This window comes from Oncorhynchus mykiss, chromosome 2 (assembly GCF_057628025.1).
Source record: "Oncorhynchus mykiss isolate SJ-2025 chromosome 2, ASM5762802v1, whole genome shotgun sequence".
NCBI classification, from domain to species: domain Eukaryota; kingdom Metazoa; phylum Chordata; class Actinopteri; order Salmoniformes; family Salmonidae; genus Oncorhynchus; species Oncorhynchus mykiss.
Window position 1 is genome coordinate 19,635,379 of NC_143023.1, and position 19,611 is coordinate 19,654,989.

Below are 19,611 nucleotides of genomic sequence, written 5' to 3' on the forward strand. Positions count from 1 at the left end.
GTAAAAAAAAACTTCTGATTCATTCCAGGAGGACCATGAGCTGTTGCTATCGATAAGGTGTCTGATTCATAATTTTCACCTCGAATAGAAGAGGGACATTTGTCAGAGGTTGCTTAATGTGAGCACTGAGGGAACTTTATGCACTTGGCCAGATGATTCTGCATCTTTGTTGCATTCTTCACATATGAAGGCACAGTATTTGGCACAGTATTTGCAAATGTACACAGCTTTTCCTTCTACATATGTCTCCACACATCAGATAGTGGCATTTTCCTGTAAAGATTTGAAAAAAAAAATATATATTTTTTTTAAACAATTCCATGTACAGATAAATATTTAAGCAGCTAGATTAAACAACTCCTTTGTAAGATAAATGTTTTAAAATGAAAACAGGTGAATTAGCAGGCTAAAGCAAGCTAAAACCCACATGGTAGCAAAAACTAACTAGCAGAAATTGTTAACACGTTAGAAATGATTTAAACACACTTTCTGTTGGCTACTATTTACTAGTTAACAAAACAATCATGTATGTCCTATGAAATATATTCACCCCATCCAGTATTGTAATCAAAATTTACCAGAAAGCATCTAGTCCTTGGCTCAGACAGTGTGGTAGTGTGGGCTCAATAGCATCTCATTAGTGTGCAAGATCTTGAGAATCAGCTGTACATGTGATGGAAGAATGCACTGTGCATGCAGAGGGTTGCAATTCCATTGAACTGGGGATAGTTTAACCAAAATATGCCACAAAACCTAGAATTGCCTTATGGTATCCCACAAAAAAAAGGTTCACTGTTATAAACCAACTTCTTTGATGAATTTAAGCAAAATTACCAGGCTAAATTTCCCATGGAAATGTCCGGAAAAATTCTGGAAATTTACCGGAAAGTTTCCGACACTTTGCAACCCTAACCGCAACTAATCTTAACAACTAATCTTAATCCTGGAAAAACAACATAATCTGACATTCTTATCATGTATTCTAGACAATGGAGAATGGATAGAACTGACACTTATCTTCCTGAACACAGCTGGAATATAGCAATAATACAGCTGGAAGACAGCTAGAATATACCTGCAGTGGATGATCATTGGCCCGGCGTTGGCGAACTCGGCCTGTTTTGTGTTGACCTGAGTGAGGAAGCTGAGCACCCCTCCTGGCTCCTCGGGAACTCCATGGTCGGGCCAGCTCAGGTACTGGTAGTGCCAGATAGTACGGACCGAGTCCGACTGGGACAGACAAGGAGGGGAGAGGAACGAGACAAAGAGGAGAGACATGAGTAATACTTTAAACTCAGCTAATCTGTGACTGCAGTGATGACCGAGGTAACAGTGATGACAGTGATGATAATGATAACAGTGACGACAGAGATGACAGTGACGATAATGGTAACAGTAATGCAGTGTTGACAATGGTAACAGTGATGACAGAGATGATAATTGTAACAGTGGTGATAGTGATGATATGACAGTATTAGAGATGACAGAGGTGTTAACAGTAATGACAATGATGGTAGTGATGACAGTGATGGCAGTGATAACAGAGATAAGTGATGACAGAGGTAACAATGATGACAGTGGTAACAATGATGACAGAGGTGACAATGATGACAGAGGTGACAATGATGACAGTGGTAACAGAGGTAAGAGAGGTGATGATGAGTGGAACCAGCAGGTGGTACCTACCTGATCCAGAGGGGAAATCTCCATAACCCTGATCTTGTAGTCAGTGGCATCTCTCTCAGAGACACAAGTGACCACATACGGCCCCACCTCTTTGGAGCCCTGCATTTCTGGCCAGTATGGCACGCATTTATTCTGCATAAACAAACATGGAGAAATGGTTTGAGGAAAATGAGATGGGTAGTTTATACTATGTTATAATATTAAAATCATACAATGTAAAAGAAAATGCTTTCAAATTCTCAGTAACACTCTTAAAACTTCTTATGGCTGGGGGCAGTATTGAGTAGCTTGGATGAATAAGGTGCCCAGAGTAAACTGCCTGCTCCTCAGTCCCAGTTGCTAATATATGCATATTATTAGTATATTTGGATAGAAAACACTCTGAAGTTTCTAAAACTGTTTGAATGATGTCTGTGAGTATAACTTATAACTCATATGGCAGGCAAAAACCTGAGAAAAAATCCAACCAGGAAGTAGGAAATCTGAGGTTGGTCGATTTTCAACTCAGCCCCTATTGAAGATACAGTGGGATATTGGTCATCTTGCACTTCCTAAGGCTTCCAATAGATGTCAACCGTCTTTAGAAACTTGTTTGAGACTTCTACTGTAAAGGGGGGCTGAATGAGAGGGGAATGAGTCAGAGGTCTGCCAGCAGTCACGAGCTGGTCACGCGCATTCACATGAGAGGTAGCTCCCGTTCCATTTGCTTTTCTGAAGACAAAGGAATTCTCCGGTTGGAATATTATTGAAGTTGTATGTTAAAAACATCCTAAAGATTGATTCTATACATCGTTTGACATGATTCTATGGAGTGTAACAGAACTTTTTGACTTTTCGTCTGCAACTAGTGAACGCGCTTCGTGATTTGTTTACCAAACGCGCTAACAAAAGTAGCTATTTGGACATTATCGAACAAATCAAACATTTATTGTGGAACTGGGATTCCTGGGAGTGCATTCTGATGAAGATCATCAAAGGTAAGTGAATATTTATAATGTTATTTCTGACTTCTGTTGACTGCACAATATGGAGGATATATTTTTGGCTTGATGGTTCTCTGAGCACATACTCAGATTATTGCATGGTTTGCTTTTTCCATAAAGCATTTTTTAAATCTGACACAGCGGTGGCACTAAGGAGAAGTTTATCTATATTTCCATGTATAACACTTGTATTTTCATCAACATTTATAATGAGTCTTTCTGTAAATTGATGTGGCTCTCTGCAAAATCACCGGATGTTTTTGGAACTACTGAACATAACGCGCCAATGTATACTGAGATTTTTAAAAATATAAATATGAACTTTATCAAACAAAACATACATATATTGTGTAACATGAAGTCCTATGAGTGTCAGCTGATGAAGATCATCAAAGGTTAGTGATTAATTCTATCTCTATTTCTGATTTTTGTGACTACACTCTTTGGCTGGAAAAATGGCTTTTCTGTGATATGGCTCTGACCTAACATAACCGTTTGTGGAGCTTTCGCTGTAAAGCCTATTTGAAATCGGATACTTTGGTGGGATTAACAACAAGATTACCTTTAAAATGGTATAAGATAATGGTATGTTTGAGGAATTTCAATTATGAGATTTCTGTTGTTTTCAATTTGGCGCCCTGCACTTTCACTGGCTGTTGTCATATCGATCCCGTTAACGGGATCTCAGCCCTAAGAAGTTTTAAGTCACTAACCCGTCCCTTCTCAACCTCCCTGGTTGTCATGACGATGACCCTTGTCCTCTCCTGCCACACCATCTGCCAGAAATCGTTGACAGTTGTTGCAAGGCAGCCCTGACAGGCGATGTACACCTTCTGGTCACTGGGCTCCTGCAGCTTATTCTACAAAGAGATGGAGAAAGTTAGTAAAATATGTAAAATATTGTCTACATGGAGACAAAGCCCATTGCAATTATAGTCTCTGATCATATTAATTAAAACATATTCATGTTTAGACTTGTTATGGATTCATAACAGTGGTTTATCATTTGATGTTGAGGCTACAAGGTGACATAACATGTACTTACTGTCACATAGTTGCCATTGATGTAATCTGAGCCAATGATATCGGGGTCTCCAGATGACAGAATGACCCTGGTCTCATCAACTGGGAGGAGAATAGGATGAGTGTGGAGATGGAAGGATGAGAGAGAGAGATGAGGGGATGTATCAGACAGAGAAAATATAAATGGAAGAGAAAATGTAAAGAAGATGGGTAAAAGATAAGAGGCTATATCACTGCACTTTAGAAGTAGATGCTCTTACAGGGAAGGATGTTCTTATATCGGTTTTTGCTTTTGTTTTCTGGTCTCATCCCTTCTTCTCTGCTCTTCTTCACCTTTGTCTCCTGCTTTTGAAGGGCCTGAAAAGAACAAGAAAGAGAGAGAAGGATAGTCATTGTAAGCTCAATACAATTAAAAAAACATCAACAAGCATTCAATTACTTAAGGAACAGTATAGAGGGGCCTTTAAACGGGTCACTTCTTGAAAATAAAAATAACCTCTAACAGCCATGACACAAAAAAATACCATAATATCTATGGTCTAAAAACACTCAATTAAAAAACATCTGACATGGGCTAGTTGATCTGGACATTTCTGACCAGTTATAAATAGCTCTCTAATGTCTGCAATGACTGACACGACAAGAGGAACTGATGATGCGCTACCCAATTTTTAAATTACACCTTGTGCATTCTAGTATTACAACTTTCAAGAGTAAGTTTAAAACTGGACTGAGTTCACTTTATATACATGTTTTTTTTTTAATGCCGACCCCACAGTTTGGGAACCACTGGACTAGAGGAAAGAGTTTTTCCCCATGGAGCTCTTGAATGTACAGGGAATAAAATCAGTAGAGCTCCCTCTGGTGGAGTACTAGAGGATGTCTCTAATGTGGCTGAAATAATGCATACAGGTATCTGGGGACAGGCGATACAGTTTAGCAGATAAGCCCCATCTTGATCTGGGTGACTTCAGTTGTTTTTACCTTGAGCCATTTCAGGCCATCAAAGTGAGAGTGATGAGCACAGGATGGGAGTTTTTAGAGTAATCAGTAATCCTGACTACAGGATGGGAGTTTGAGAGTAATCAGTAATCCTGACTACAGGATGGGAGTTTGAGAGTAATCAGTAATCCTGACTACAGAATGGGAGTTTGAGAGTAATCCTGACTACAGGATGGGAGTTTGACAGGATTGTGTCGAGACACAGATCTGGGGAAGGGTACGAAAACATTTCTGCAGTATTGAACGTCCCCAAGAACACAGTGCCCTCCATAAAAGAAGAAGTTTGGAACCACCAAGACTCTTCCTAGAAATGGCCGCCCAGCAAAACTGAGCAATCAGGGGTGAAGAGCCTTGGTCAGGGTGGTGACCAAGAACCAGATAGTCACTCTGACAGAGTTCCAGAGTTCCTCTGTGGAGATGGGAGAACCTTCCAGAAGGACAACCATCTCTGCAGCACTCCACCAATCAGGCCTTTATGGTAGAGTGGGCAGACAGAAGCCACTCCTCAGTAAAAGCCACATGATAGCCCGCTTGGAGTTTGCCAAAAGGCACTTAAAGACTCTCAGACTATGAATCTGATGAAACCAAGATTGAACTCTTAGGCCTGAATGCCAAGCGTCACGTCTGAAGGAAACCTGGCACCATCCCTACGGTGAAGCATGGTGGTGGCAGCATCATGCTGTGGAGATGTTTTTCAGGGGCAGGGACTGGGAGACTAGTCAGGATCGAGGGAAAGATGAACGGAGCAAAGTACAGAGAGATTCTTGATGAAAACCTGCTCCAGAGCACTCAGGACCTCAGACTGGGGTGAAGGTTCACCTTCCAACAGGACAACGACCCTAAGCACACAGCAAAGACAACGCAGGAGTGGCTTCAGGACAAGTCTCTGAATGTCCTTGAGTAGCCCAGCCAGAGCCCAGACTTGAACCTAATCGAACATCTCTGGTGAGACTTGAAAATAGCTGTGCAGCGACGCTCCCCATCCAACCTGACAGAGCTTGAGAGGATCTGCAGAGAAGAATGGGAGAAACTCCCCAAATACAGGTGTGCCAAGCTTGTAGCATCATACACAAGAAGACTCAAGGCTGTAATCGCTGCCAAAGGTACTTCAACAAAGTACTGAGTAAAGGGTCTGAATACTTACGTAAATGTGATATTTACGATTTTTTTTTTTTATACATTTGCAAAAAAAAAACTGTTTTTGCTTTGTCATTATGGGGTTTGTTTTGTAGATTGATGAAGTAAATAAAAATAATTTAATCAATTTTAGAATAAGGCTGTAACGTGACAAAATGTGGAAAAAGTCAAGGGGTCTGAATACTTTCCAAATGCACTGTATAGCTTGTGTTCATCTCCATGTACACATTAGGGGATAGACGTACTTCTTATAGCAATCCAGCTATACCATAGCGCCTTAGAACCTGTTCTGACCCATGACACCTGGTGGGAGCTGCTGCTAGTGCTAATCCAATCCCCTGGTTATGAGGGGAGTTTCAGTGAAGTTCCTCATCAGCCCCTCTCATCCTACCTTTTAGCCTGTGTCAGCTCAGGTGAACTCTAATTGGTCTGAAGGATTGGGGTTACACATACATCCAGTGTTTACTATTTCACTGGGCTAAAACAAAAGCCTGCATGTGTACTCCAGGACCAGAGTAACCTAACCCCTGGCCTAACCTCACAGTCTTGAGGGAAGGGATTGACTGTAAAAATCCCAAACATAGATTCACTCAACCCAGGTGTGTCAACTCAAAATCTTTGCAGGAATACCTTCAGGAGAATGAGTTCATGTTGAAAGACATGCAAATCCCCATTCCCAGTATTTGTGGAATACTGACATACTATATTACTATGAATACATTCATGAATGCACTATAAATATGGCATGTTTATTATGTGATCATGGATGTGTTATGTATTCTTTATAAACATACAGATAATGTACATTCGTTACCCATATTTTTCTTTACCATTTGAAAAGTTATTTTTAATGTGCTGTTAAAGCAGTTTGGAATTAGTGTTAGACAATTTCTAATCTCTCATGGCCAGACTATGTAGCATCTGAAGCAATTGCGCAAGGTTTTAGTTGTGGGTTTCTGAGATTAGACAATTTGGCCAATTTGGCCTCAAATAGCAGTACCACCAGTACCACATGGTGGTGGTAAAAAAGTGGTCTATGGTTCTTGCAGTCTACTTCCTATGGCTGTAGTTGTGAGACCCTTAACCATTTGATTCTAGTTTTTCCTTGCAACACTCTCACTTTGACTTGTCCAACGGAACATGTTTCATAATGTTTCACCATGTTGCACAAGAGTAAAGGCACATTACATACACCGTTTATATGGCCAACCAAATGGTCAAACACAGACACACTAACATTCTGACAACACCGGGCACGCGCGTGCACCATCACCACGCATGTTGATTTTGTCACCGGAAGCGATCAGGACACTCAGGTTGAATTATCAAAACAAACTCTGAAACAACTATATTAATTTGGTGACAGGTCGAAAAGCATTAAACATTCATGGCAATTTAGCTAGCTAGCTTGCTGTTGCTAGCTAATTTGTCCGGGTACATAAACATTTGGTTGTTATTTTACCTGAAATGCACAAGGTCCTCTACTCCGACAATTAATCCACAGATAAAATGGTAAACTGAGTTAGTTTCTAGTAATCTCTCCTCCTTCAGGGTTCTTCTTCTTCTTTGGACTTTAAATGGCGGTTAGCAACCAACTTGAAGGTGCATTACCACCACCAATGGACTGGAGTGTGGACCTCAGTTAATCTTTCTGTCACGGGCGTCCTCCTCTTCATCTGAAGAGGAGAGGCGAGATGGATCGGAGGACCAAAATGCGGCGTGGTATGTGTTCAGTGTTTTCTTTAATAAAATTCATGATGAACACATATCACGCCGCATTTTGGTCCTCCAATCCTTCTCGCCTCTCCTCTTCAGATGAAGAGGAGGACGACCGTGACAGAATCACCCACCAACCAAGGACCAAGCGGCGTGGTAAAAGACAGCGACGACAGCAGCAGCAGCAGCAGCAACAACAGCGGCCAGCATCACAGGACTCCTGGACATTGGAGGAGATACTGAACAGAGAGGGACCCTGGGTACAGGCTGGGGAATATCGCCGCCCCAAAGCAGAGCTGGAGGCAGCGAAAGCTGAGCGGCGGCGATATGAGGAGGCAGCACAGCCCCCAATTTTTTTTTTGGGGGGGGGGGGGCAGACGAGGTGTGGTACTAAGCCAGGTAGCAGACCTGAGCTCACTCCTCGTGCTTATTATAAGCAGCGCGTTACTGGTCAGGCACCGTGTTATGCGGTTAAGCGCACGGTGTCGCCAGTACGTGCCCATAGCCCGGTGCGCTATAGGGCAGCCCCCCGAGAGTGCCATGCGAGTGTGGGCATCGAGCCAGGGCGTATGGTGCCTGCTCAGCGGGTCTGGTCGCCGGTACGTAGTTTTGGTCCAGGGTATCCTGCGCCAGCTCTGCGTGCTGTGTCTCCGGGGCGCTGGGAGGGTGCAGTGCGTCCTCTGCCTGCGCTCCGCTCGTGCCGGGCAAATGTGGGAATGGAGCCTAAAGGAGAGGTGCGTGTAGTAAGCACTAGATCTCCCGTGCTTACCCACAGCCCGGTTCAACCTGTGCCTGCACTCTGGAGGGTCCGGGCTAGAGTAGTTGTCCAGCCTGGGGAAGTGGTGCCAAGGTTGCGCACCAGAGCTCCAGTGCTCCCCCACAGCCCGGTCCTTCAGGTGCCTCCTCCTAACACCAAGCCTCCTGGAGGTCTCCCCAGCCTGGTGGTTCCTGTGGCAGCCCCACGCACCAGGCTGTCTCTCTGTCTCCTCCCTGCAGGTGGTCCTGTCTGTCTGGCGCTGCTGCCGGAGTCTCCCGCCTGTCCGGCGCTGCTGCCGGAGTCTCCCGCCTGTCCGGCGCTGCTGCCGGAGTCTCCCGCCTGTCCGGCGCTGCTGCCGGAGTCTCCCGTCTGTCCTGCGCTGCTGCCGGAGCCCCTCTGCCCAGAGCTGCCCCTCTGTCCCGAGCAGCTGCCCCACCTCTGTCCCGAGCAGCTGCCCCACCTCTGTCCCGAGCAGCTGCCCCACCTCTGTCCCGAGCAGCTGCCCCACCTCTGTCCCGAGCAGCTGCCCCACCTCTGTCCCGAGCTGCCCCACCTCTGTCCCGAGCTGCCCCTCTGTCCAGTGGGGTCATTGAGAAGGGTGGCCATGGTGAGAAAGCCACGGAGACAGACAATAAGGCGGACTAAGACAATGGTGAAGTGGGGTCCGCGTCCCGCGCCAGAGCCGCCACCGCGGACAGACGCCCACCCAGACCCTCCCCTATAGGTCAAGGTTTTGCGGCCGGAGTCCGCACCTTTGGGGGGGGGGGGGGGGTACTGTCACGTTCTGACCTTTATTTCCTTTGTTTTGTATTTAGTTAGTATGGTCAGGGCGTGAGTTGGGTGGGCAGTCTATGTTTGATTTTCTATGATTTGGGGATTTCTATGTTTCGGCCTAGTATGGTTCTCAATCAGAGGCAGGTGTCATTAGTTGTCTCTGATTGAGAATCATACTTAGGTAGCCTGGGTTGCACTGTTTGTTGGTGGGTGATTGTCTATGTTGATATGGCTTGTTTCAGCGCAGCCCGCATTAGCTTCACGGTTGTTATTTTGTTTACTGTTTTGTATAGGGTTTCAGTGTTCAGTGTTTTCTTTATTAAAATTCATGATGAACACATATCACGCCGCATTTTGGTCCTCCGATCCTTCTCGCCTCTCCTCTTCAGATGAAGAGGAGGACAACCGTGACACTTTCAATCACCTACATGGGTATATGCTCCTAAAAACCAATGAGGAGATGGGAGAGCCGGGACTTGCAGCGCATCAAGCGTCACAAATAGAACCAAGTTCTATTTTAGCGCCTGACTACGCAGACGCTCGTTGACTCGAGCGAGCAGTTTGGATGCAATGATGTATGTGTACATTTATTTTGCAATGCTGGTGTGGTCAGCATGTCAGAAATTAGTCCTCAGCTAACCTATAGTAGAGTATGCATCCTGGTCTCATAGACTAGAGGTAACATAGTACATTTAAATCCGAGACAACAAAATTAGTATGATATTACGTATGGTAACATAAGATAGATGGTTACTTAAGGCAAAACAAAGTAGGTTGGTTGTTCGGGGTAGATGCATGGGTGTATAACGCTAACATCTAGTAACCCAAAGGTTGCTAGTTTGAATCTCATTACGGACAACTTTAGCATTTTAGCTACTTTTCAAATACTTACTACCTTATCGCACGTTAGCTAACCCTTCCCCTAACCTTAACCCTTTAACCTAACTCCTAAACTTCACCCTAACCTTAACCCTAACCCCTAGACTAGCTAAAATTAACCAAGTAGTTAACGTTAGCCACCTTGCTAGAATTCGTTACATTTAATACTTTTTGAAAATTCATAACATGTAGTACGTTTTGCAAATTCGTAGCATATAATAATAATTGTAATTCATAATATTTCATATAAAATGGGTGATGATCATCCACAAATTAATACATACCATAAGAAACTTAGAATCTCATACTAAATGGAGTGTCTTGAATTTACATACATAATAATAGGAAATGCTCTGAGACCAGGTTGAGTATAGAGCGGAAGAGGTTAAGAAGGGTTGTTCAACACATCACATCTTCCTTCCATCAAAAACTTCATCGACTTACATCAAATTCCTCCCAGAATCCTGCTTTGCTCTTCTTGTCTCCCTCGTTCTCTCTCTCGGCCATCTGGTCCAGCAGCCTCACTCTGCTGTCAATGTCTGCTGCATTCACTCTGGTGGAGAAGTAGGGCTGAAGGAGAGAAGGTTGGAGTAGACAGGAAAGAGAAGGAGAGGAGAATAAGTCAAGATTTGTTCGGATATGGCTCTATCTTGTCAGTCAGGTGATCTTTAACCCATTATAAGATACAGTATCTCCGACCTGTGTAAGGTTGTAACTTGACTGCAACACTCACGGTGACTCTTGTAACCTGTATGGGGTTACAACTGTAAGTCCTGTATGTATTTACCTGTTTGAGGTGCACCCAGGTTCCAGACATCTCCTCGATGCCTTTGCGTTTGTAGTGCTCCATCAGGTCAGCCAGGGTGTCAAACATCTCTGTGCCTCCCACCGTGTACCGGTCATTCTATTTATATAAATATATGACGACATGGGTCCCATTATGCCTGGCGAAAACCAAACACTGCATTCCACAGTAAGAACCCTATACCAACGGTCAAGCATGGTGGTGGCAGTGTGATGGTTTGGGGATACTTTGCTGACTCAGGACCTGGACGACTTGCCTTATTAGTAGAAGGAACCATGAATTCTGCTCTGTATCAGAGAATTATACTGGAGAATGTCAGGCCATCCGTCTGTGAGCTGAAGCACAGCTGGGTCATGCAGCAAGACAATGATCCAATACAAACAATCAAGGCATGAAAATGGCTAAAAAGCAACAAATTTGAAGTTTTGGAATGGCCTAGTCAAAGTACAGACCTAATCTCTGGGATGTTGTGGCAGACCTTGAAACGAGCAGTACATCCTTGAAAACCCACAAATGTTGTTGAGTTAAAGTAGTTCTGCATGCAAGAGTGGGCCAAAATTCCTCCACAGCGATGTGAGAGACTGATCAACAACTACAGGTAGCATTTGGTTGCTGTCATTGCAGCTAAAGGTGGCACAACCAGTTATTGAGTGACTATGTCAATTAAATAAATACAATAAGTATCAATTTGTTTTCTAATTTGTAAACTTAGGTTTCTTTTATCTAATATTAGGTTTTGAGGGCCTCCCGGGTGGCGCAGTGGTTAAGGGTGCTGTACTGCAGCGCCAGCTGTGCCACCAGAGACTCTGGGTTCGCGCTCAGGCTCTGTCGTAACCGGCCGCGACCGGGAGGTCCGTGGGGCGACGCAAAATTGGCCCAGCTTTGTCCGGGTTAGGGAGGGTTTGGTAGGGATGTCCTTGTCTCATTGCGCACCAGCGACTCCTGCGGCGGGCCGGGCGCATTGCACACTAACCAAGGTTGCCAGGTGCACGGTGTTTCCTCCGACACATTGGTGCGGCTGGCTTCCGGGTTGGATGGCGCTGTGTTAAGAAGCAGTGCGGCTTGGTTGGGTTGTGTATCGGAGGACGCATGACTTTCAACCTTCGTCTCTCCCGAGCCCGTAAGGGAGTAGCGATGAGACAAGATAGTAGCTACTAAACAATTGGATACCACGAAATTGGGGAGAAAAAAGGGGTAAAATAAAAAATAATAATAATTAAAGAAAATAATAAAATTAGGTTTTGGTTGAAAATCACACCTGTCACCATCGTCTCACAAACCTGCGCCTCATGACACTTCCATCACCTCCTTGATTATCTTCCCTATATCTGTCACTCCCCTTGGTTCTTTCCTCAGGTGTTATTGACTCTGTTTTCATGCCGGTGCGTTTGTGTTTCGTGGTCATAGTTTATTTTATTTATTAAAACACTCACTCCTTGAACTTGCTTCCCGACTCTCAGTACACTCGTTACATTTGTACACTCTTGGCATTCTCTCATCCAGCTTCATGAGGAAGTTACCTGGAGTGCATTTCAATTAACAGGTGTGCTTTGTTAAAAGTTAATTTGTGGAATTTCTTTCGCTCTTAATGTGTTTGAGCCAATGAGTTGTGTTGTGACATGGTAAGGGTGGTATACAGAAGATAGCCCTATTTGGTAAAAGACCAAGTCCATATTATGACAAGAACAGCCCAAATAAACTAAAATAAATGACAGTCCATTACTTTAAGACATGAAGGTCAGTCAAATCAGGAACATTTCAAGAACTTTGAAAGTTTCTTCAAGTGCAGACGCAAAAACCATCAAGCGCTATGTTGAAACTGCCTCCCATGAGGACCGCCACAGGAAATGAAGACCCAGAGTTACCTCTGCTGCAGAGGATAAGTTCATTAGAGTTACCAGCCTCAGAAATTGCAGCCCAAAATAAATGCTTCACAGAGTTCGAGTAACAGACGCATCTTAACATCAACTGCTCAGGCCTTCATGGTTGAATTGCTGCAAAGAAACCACTACTAAAGATAATTGCTTAGGCCAAGAAAAATGAGCAATGGACATTAGTCCAAATTTGAGATGTTTGGTTCCAACCACCTTGTCTTTGTGAGATCTCCGCATGTGTGGTTCCCACCGTGAAGCATGGAGGAGGAGGTGGATGGTGTGGGGGTGCTTTGCTGGTGACACTGTCTGTGATTTATTTAGAATTCAAGGCACACTTAACCAGCATGACTACCACAGCATTCTGCAGCGATACGCCATCCCATCTGGTTTGTGCTTAGTGGGACTATCATTTGTTTTTCAACAGGACAATGACCCAACACACCTCCAGGCTGTGTAAGGGCTATTTAACCAAGAAAGGGAGTGATGGAGTGCTGCATCAGATGACCTGGTCTCCACAATCACCCGACCTTAACCCAATTGAGATGGTTTGGGATGAGTTGGACCGCAGAGTGAAGGAAAAGCAGCCAACAAGTGCTCAGCATCTGTGGGAACTCCTTCAAGAGTGTTGGGAAAGAATTCCAGGTGAATCTGGTTGAGAGAATGCCAAGAGTGCGCAAAGCAGTCATCAAGGCAAAGGGTGGTTACTTTGAAGAATCTAAAATATATTTTGATTTGTTCAACACTTTTTTGGTTACTACTACTACAATATTATTCTACAATGAAAATAGTAAAAATAAAGAAAAACTCTTGAATGAGTTGGTGTGTCCAAACTTTTGACTGTTACTGTATATAAACACACACACACACACACACACACACACACACACACACACACACACACACACACACACACACACACACACACACACACACACACACACACACACACACACTCAAACACACATACACACCACACACACGGGACAATATACAATATAGAAACTGTCAATAATACACAGTAATAATGTTCTGTTGGTAACTGTGGTTTTGGGTCTTTGGTTATGTTTAGCACGTGAAAGCAAATTTCCACATAAGAGGGAAATAAATGTTATCTAATATGATCTAATCATGCAGCTGGATGGCCGACTCACCAGACTGAGACTCAGTCATTCATTTATTACAGTCAGTGTACTTCATGGATTTAAAAGGCATGCGCCGGTACTTTGATGACTAGTAAGCATTTTTTAAACCTCCCGCTTTGGGCTGGATGTATCTGTAGTTCACACTGTACATGCATAATCTATGAGCAAAATTGCCGTTTTACCTCAATTGGCTACTAATTTTCTAGTTTGAAAGAGACTGTTTTCTGGAAGCTGTGCTGCACCAATTTCCCTACATTTACAACTCATTTACAACTCATTTACAACTCACATGGGCAAACCCCCTAGCAATTCAAGTTTCAGTCAATGAGCTTCAGCCCCTTGCCATTTGAGTGACAGCTAACAAGACTCACATGCACATTAGAGAGAGAGAGCAATGACATGGTGCACATATCTGCCCATTTGCGACATAGTATGCAATTTTCAGGACCACTTTTGGCTCATGGGCGCTACTTTCAGAACCACTATTTAAAAAGTAAACAAAAGTACCGGAAAATATCTTTAATGTGCTTCCTATTATCTATTAAAATATGCACCTGATGCTAGCTCCTGGTAGGGCCTGTGCCAGGACTCAATGACCTCTGTGATAATCTTCTGACCCTGAATTCTCCAGACTCTAGCCCTACAATGCCTCTCATTCAAATCCGCCTCATGTCTGCACTGAGATGAACCACAGCTAAAAATAACCTAACCATGATGGTGCTGCTGATAATGTTGAATCTACGAAAAGCAGGTTTGGGGATGAATGCAGTTAGTTACAGTCTAGCTCTGCACTCAGAAATAACTATTTCTAGTGGTAGTTACTGTACACGCATGAATATAAAGTATTTAATAACAATTCTCATGTATTTTATTGGAATCGTATATGCATTTTCACACATCACCTAAGGGTCCAAATAAATACGTAACTAACTAATTAAAACATAACCGCTTGGCAGACTTGTTTTTTAAGTAAAACTTTTGTAACCAGGATGTGGTCAGTGATATCTTTCAAACTCAAACTTCCATGTTCATATTGACATCACTTTGCATAACTGTTTCTGTGCTGAGACACAGTGGTGGTGTGTTTGATGTTTGTCAGGTTTTCTCCTAGATGTTGGAAGCAGGAAGGTCACTCGTTGCATAAGAATAAACATTTTGGGGAAACTGAAAATTGGTCTGGTTTCATAACTAGATGTACTCAGATATGAGAAAAACTAGAGCAAAGATTACAATGTGAATTGCAATAGTGAATGTGAGTGAATGTGTGTTAGAGAGAGAAAAACACAAACACTCTCACATGCTCGTACACACTTATGTGCCCACACACAGACACACACACATACACACACACCTGGCACATGATCTTGATGTGTGAGACCCTCCTCCCTCCGCAGGATGCCTTGCTCTTCTCCTCAGTCAGAACAGACAGAACAAAGTCTCCAGGTTTGGACAGAGACTCCCGCACAAGGAAGGTGCCCGGCTCGTCCCGTTCCCATAGCAACTTCTCTGCGTTGGGGCCTGACAGGTGTCCATGATACCACCTGTATGGTGTATGACAGAGAAGGGGTCAATGAAGCTCTAATGGAAACATCACTATGCCCTACAACAGGGCTGGCCAACCCTCCTCCTGGAGAGCTGCTGTGAGTACAGGCTTTTGCTCCAGCCTTGATCTAACACATTGGATTCAGCTAATCATGGTTGTAATAAGCAGCTCATAAAGCAGAAGCCAGTGTGTTAGAACAGGGCTGTATAGTACTATACTGTAAAAGTACGGTTTGCAGCTTGTTCAGTGCTACCGGATAGACAGTGAACGCAAGTGTAAATATAATGTACTGCAACTGTTTTGCGTGGGAATGGAAAGTAGTAGAGGACTTTAATAAATGGTTGAGGACATTTTACGGCCTGTACAGATGCCCTGTATGTGGGTTTATGCAAGGTATTTCTGTCCTGCGAGTATAGTGTATGTGAGTGTGTGTTTGCGTGCATGCGTGTGTGTGTCTGGGAGAGTTTACACTCATTAGTATGGGGATCGTCTCTGAGTGCTGCCTGCTGTTTAAATTTAGGCGCAGTTCTCGATTTCTTCATCTGAACTTCCTGCTTTGCAGTCGGAAAATTCTGATGACAAGATTTCGTGGCTCAAGACAGCATGATATTAATAGCCTGAGCTCCACACAAACTACCCCCCTACCTCACCCCACATCACCACCCCCCTTTCCTCACCCCATATCACCAATCCCTCCCATTCCTCACCCCATATCACCAACCCTCCCTTCCTCACCCCATATCACCCCCCCCATTCCTCACCCCATATCACCAAATCCCCCCATTCCTCACCCCATATCACCAAATCCCCCCCATACCTCACCCCAAAGTGCAGAATTTGAGGGTACGTTCATCCATATCGGGTGAACGTTTAGAAATTGCAGCACTTCTTTGTACATGGTCCCAACCAGTATTTGGTCCCATATTCCTAGCACGCAATGGCTACATCAAGCTTGTGACTCTACTAACTTGTTGGATGCATTTGCAGTTTGTTTTGGTTGTGTTTCAGATGATTTTGTGGAGTCACTTTTATTGTAAATAAGAATATAATATGTTTCTAAACACTTCTGCATGACTGTGGATTCTACCATGATTACGGATAATCATGAATGGATTGTGAATAATGATGAGTGAGAAAGTTACAGAGGCATAAATATCATAGCATGACACCTCTGCATTAAAATGAGACCATAAAGCACACCATCACAGCAGTACCTGTGATATGGGTATCAAGAAAGAGATCAGAAAGACTGAAACAGAGCAAGAGTGAGATGGAAGTTAGGAGAGAGGAAGGTATTGAGGGTCTGGTCACTGTTTTCTAATGTGTCAAAACCTAAAGTTTCCAACCGCAGCAAGAAAGGGAAGTCAAACTGACAGAGAAAAGAGAGCGGGGAAAGGAGGGGCAGTGAGGGTAGAACATGAGGGATTTACACACACGCCACACACACGCCACACACACACAGACACGCCTCAAAGTAAAGGCCATAGAATTACCTTTCCTTCTGAAAGCTTTATGATCCTCAACATTAAGCGTTTAGATTAAGAAAGTATGAAATGACAAAATGGCTGGATGTCTCAGGAGTATTTTATATGATCTGCTTCCGTTTGATAAATAACATTTGAAATTCAGAGGAACAGTGAAAGCAGAGCACAGGCCTCTGAATGGTGAAGTTTGGGGATAGAGATTTCAGGCAAGAATACACAGACTTGACTGACTGACTCTGGTGGAATTAAGGGTTAGGGGTAAGGGTTAGAGTGCACTGACCTCTCGGTGGTGGGGTCAGAGCAGTTGAAGGGGTATTTGAGCTCGATGATGGTGCCGTCTTTGTCCTGCAGGATCCCGTTCTCTGCAGTGTAGTGCTCCACCAGCTCGGACAGCGTGGCAAACTTCTCCCCTCCATACAGGTCGTAGAAGTCCCCTGTGTTTTGGATACGGATGTGGGTCACCAGCTCACCCACCCTGGGGTCAAAGATCAGGGGAGGGGGGACATTTGTGGGCCAGTCAGTGACAGTAGACAATTCTTCCTAAGATAGTTTTAAGTAAATAAAAACAATGTAAAGTAGCGAAAGAGAGATGCAGTGTATCTGTACCTGACAGAGGGCAAGAAAATGAGAGAGGAAAGGATGAGTGAGGAGAGAGGATATACTATAAATCAAATTGAATAAAATCACATTTTCAAATCAAATGTTATTGGTCACATACACATCTAGCAGATGTTATTGCAGGTGTAGTGAAATTCTGTAGGTTAACATACAGTGCCTTCAGCAAGTGTTCACACCTCTTGACGTTTCCCACATTTATTATTGTTAGGTCCTGAAATTCAAATTGATAAAATGTTGATTTTTGGGTCACTGGAATGCACACAATACCCCATAACGTCAAAGTGGAATTATGTTTTTCAAATGTTTGACAAATGAATTACAAATAAATAGCTGAAATGTCTTGAGTCAATAAGTATTAAACTCCTTTGTTATGACAAGCCTTAATAAGTTCAGGAGTAAAATGTGCTTACCAAGTCACATAATAAGTTGCATGGACTCACTCTGTGTGCAACAATAGTGTTTAACATGATTTTTTATAACCCACACACACAATTATCTGTAAGGTCCCTCAGTTGAGCAGTGAGTATCAAACACAGATTCAACCACAAAGACCAGGGAGGTTTTCCAATGTCTCACAAAGAAGGGCACCTATTGGTAGATGGGTAAAAATAAAAAGCAGACATTGAATATTCCTTTGAGCATGGTGAAGTTATTAATTACACTTTGGATGGTGTATCAATACCAAGAAAGATACAAGCATTCTTCCTAACTCAGTTGCCAGAGAGGAAGGAAACCGCTGATAGAGAAAGGAGGAGAAACAAATGGAGGATGTCCTAGCTGATGGAGAGAGAGGAGGAGAAAGAGATGGAGGATGTCCTAGCTGATGGGGAGAGAGGAGGAGAAAGAGATGGAGGATGTCCTAGCTGATAGAGAGAAAGGAGGAGAAAGAGATGCAGGATGTCCTAGCTGACAGAGAAAGGAGGAGAAAGAGATGGAGGATGTCCTAGCTGATGGAGGAGAAAGAGATGGAGGATGTCCTAGCTGATGGAGAAGAAAGGAGGAGAAAGAGATGGAGGATGTCCTAGCTGATGGAAAGAGAAAGAGATGGAGGATGTCCTAGCTGATGGAGAGAGAAAGAGATGGAGGATGTCCTAGCTGATGGAGAGAACGGAGGAGAAAGAGATGGAGGATGTCCTAGCTGATGGAGAGAACGGAGGAGAAAGAGATGGAGGATGTCCTAGCTGATGGAGAGAAAGGAGGAGAAAGAGATGGAGGATGTCCTAGCTGATGGAGAGAGAAAGAGATGGAGGATGTCCTAGCTGATGGAGAGAGAAAGAGATGGAGGATGTCCTAGCTGATGGAGATAGAGAGATAAGGACAAAGAAAGAGATGGGGTGTATTCCTACCTGACAGAGAGAGAGAAGTCTCCCTGGTTCTTCCTGCTGGGTCGGGCCAGGAAGCTGCCATGGACGCCCCGGCTCTTCAAAACAGACTCAGCATCCAAGCCAGAGATATCCCTGTGGAACCACCTGGATACACAGAGAGAAACACATTACATACATACACTACCGTTCAAAAGTTTGAGATCACTTAGAAATGTCCTTGTTTTTGAAAGAAAAGCAAATTTTTTGTCCATTAAAATAACATCAAATTGATGAAGCTGCCAGTTGATGACTTGTGAGGCATCTGTTTCTCAAACTAGACACTCTAATGTACTTGTCCTTTTGCTCAGATGTGCACTCCTCTTTGTATTCTGGTTAGAGCAGAGTTCCTCTGTCCAGTCTCTGTGTTCTTTTGCCCATCTTAATATTTTATTTTTTATTGGCCAGTCTGAGATATGGCTTTTTCTTTGCAACTCTGCCTAAAAGGCCAGCATCCCGGAGTCAGCTCCTCACTGCTGACGTTGAGACTGGCGTTTTGCGGGTACTATTTAATGAAGCTGCCAGTTGAGGACTTGTGAGGTTTCTGTTTCTCAAACTAGACACTCTAATGTACTTGTCCTCTTGCTCAGTTGTGCACTGTGGCCTCCCACTCCTCTTTCTATTCTGGTTAGAGCCAGTTTGCACTGTTCTGTAAAGGGAGTAGTACACAGCGTTGTACGAGATCAGTTTCTTGGCAATTTCTAGCATTATTAGCTTTCATTTCTCAGAACAAGAATAGACAGACGAGTTTCAGAAGAAAGTTATTTGTTTCTGGCCATTTTGAGCCTGTAATCAAACTCACAAATGCTGATGCTCCAGATACTCAA

At 43.6% G+C, this 19,611-nt stretch overlaps 1 protein-coding gene across 10 annotated transcripts in view; it reads right to left on the bottom strand.

The window, feature by feature from the left end:
- The window catches only part of LOC110509434 (tyrosine-protein phosphatase non-receptor type 6), a 38,618-nt gene that overhangs the window by 12,572 nt on the left and 6,435 nt on the right, over positions 1-19,611 (bottom strand). For 9 of the 10 annotated variants that reach the window (XM_036941330.2, XM_021590389.3, XM_036941336.2 and 6 more), the window contains 10 exons: positions 18,770-18,892; positions 17,086-17,280; positions 15,130-15,319; positions 10,745-10,861; positions 10,402-10,527; positions 3,953-4,049; positions 3,715-3,794; positions 3,383-3,529; positions 1,687-1,818; positions 1,076-1,230 (listed from right to left, as the gene is read on the bottom strand). In XM_036941330.2, the coding sequence (XP_036797225.1) occupies positions 1,076-1,230; positions 1,687-1,818; positions 3,383-3,529; positions 3,715-3,794; positions 3,953-4,049; positions 10,402-10,527; positions 10,745-10,861; positions 15,130-15,319; positions 17,086-17,280; positions 18,770-18,892 (1,362 nt within the window). Of the gene's footprint in view, positions 1-1,075; positions 1,231-1,686; positions 1,819-3,382; positions 3,530-3,714; positions 3,795-3,952; positions 4,050-7,293; positions 7,476-10,401; positions 10,528-10,744; positions 10,862-15,129; positions 15,320-17,085; positions 17,281-18,769; positions 18,893-19,611 lie in introns of those variants that run through there. The other variant, XM_090191906.1, reaches the window with a different exon arrangement.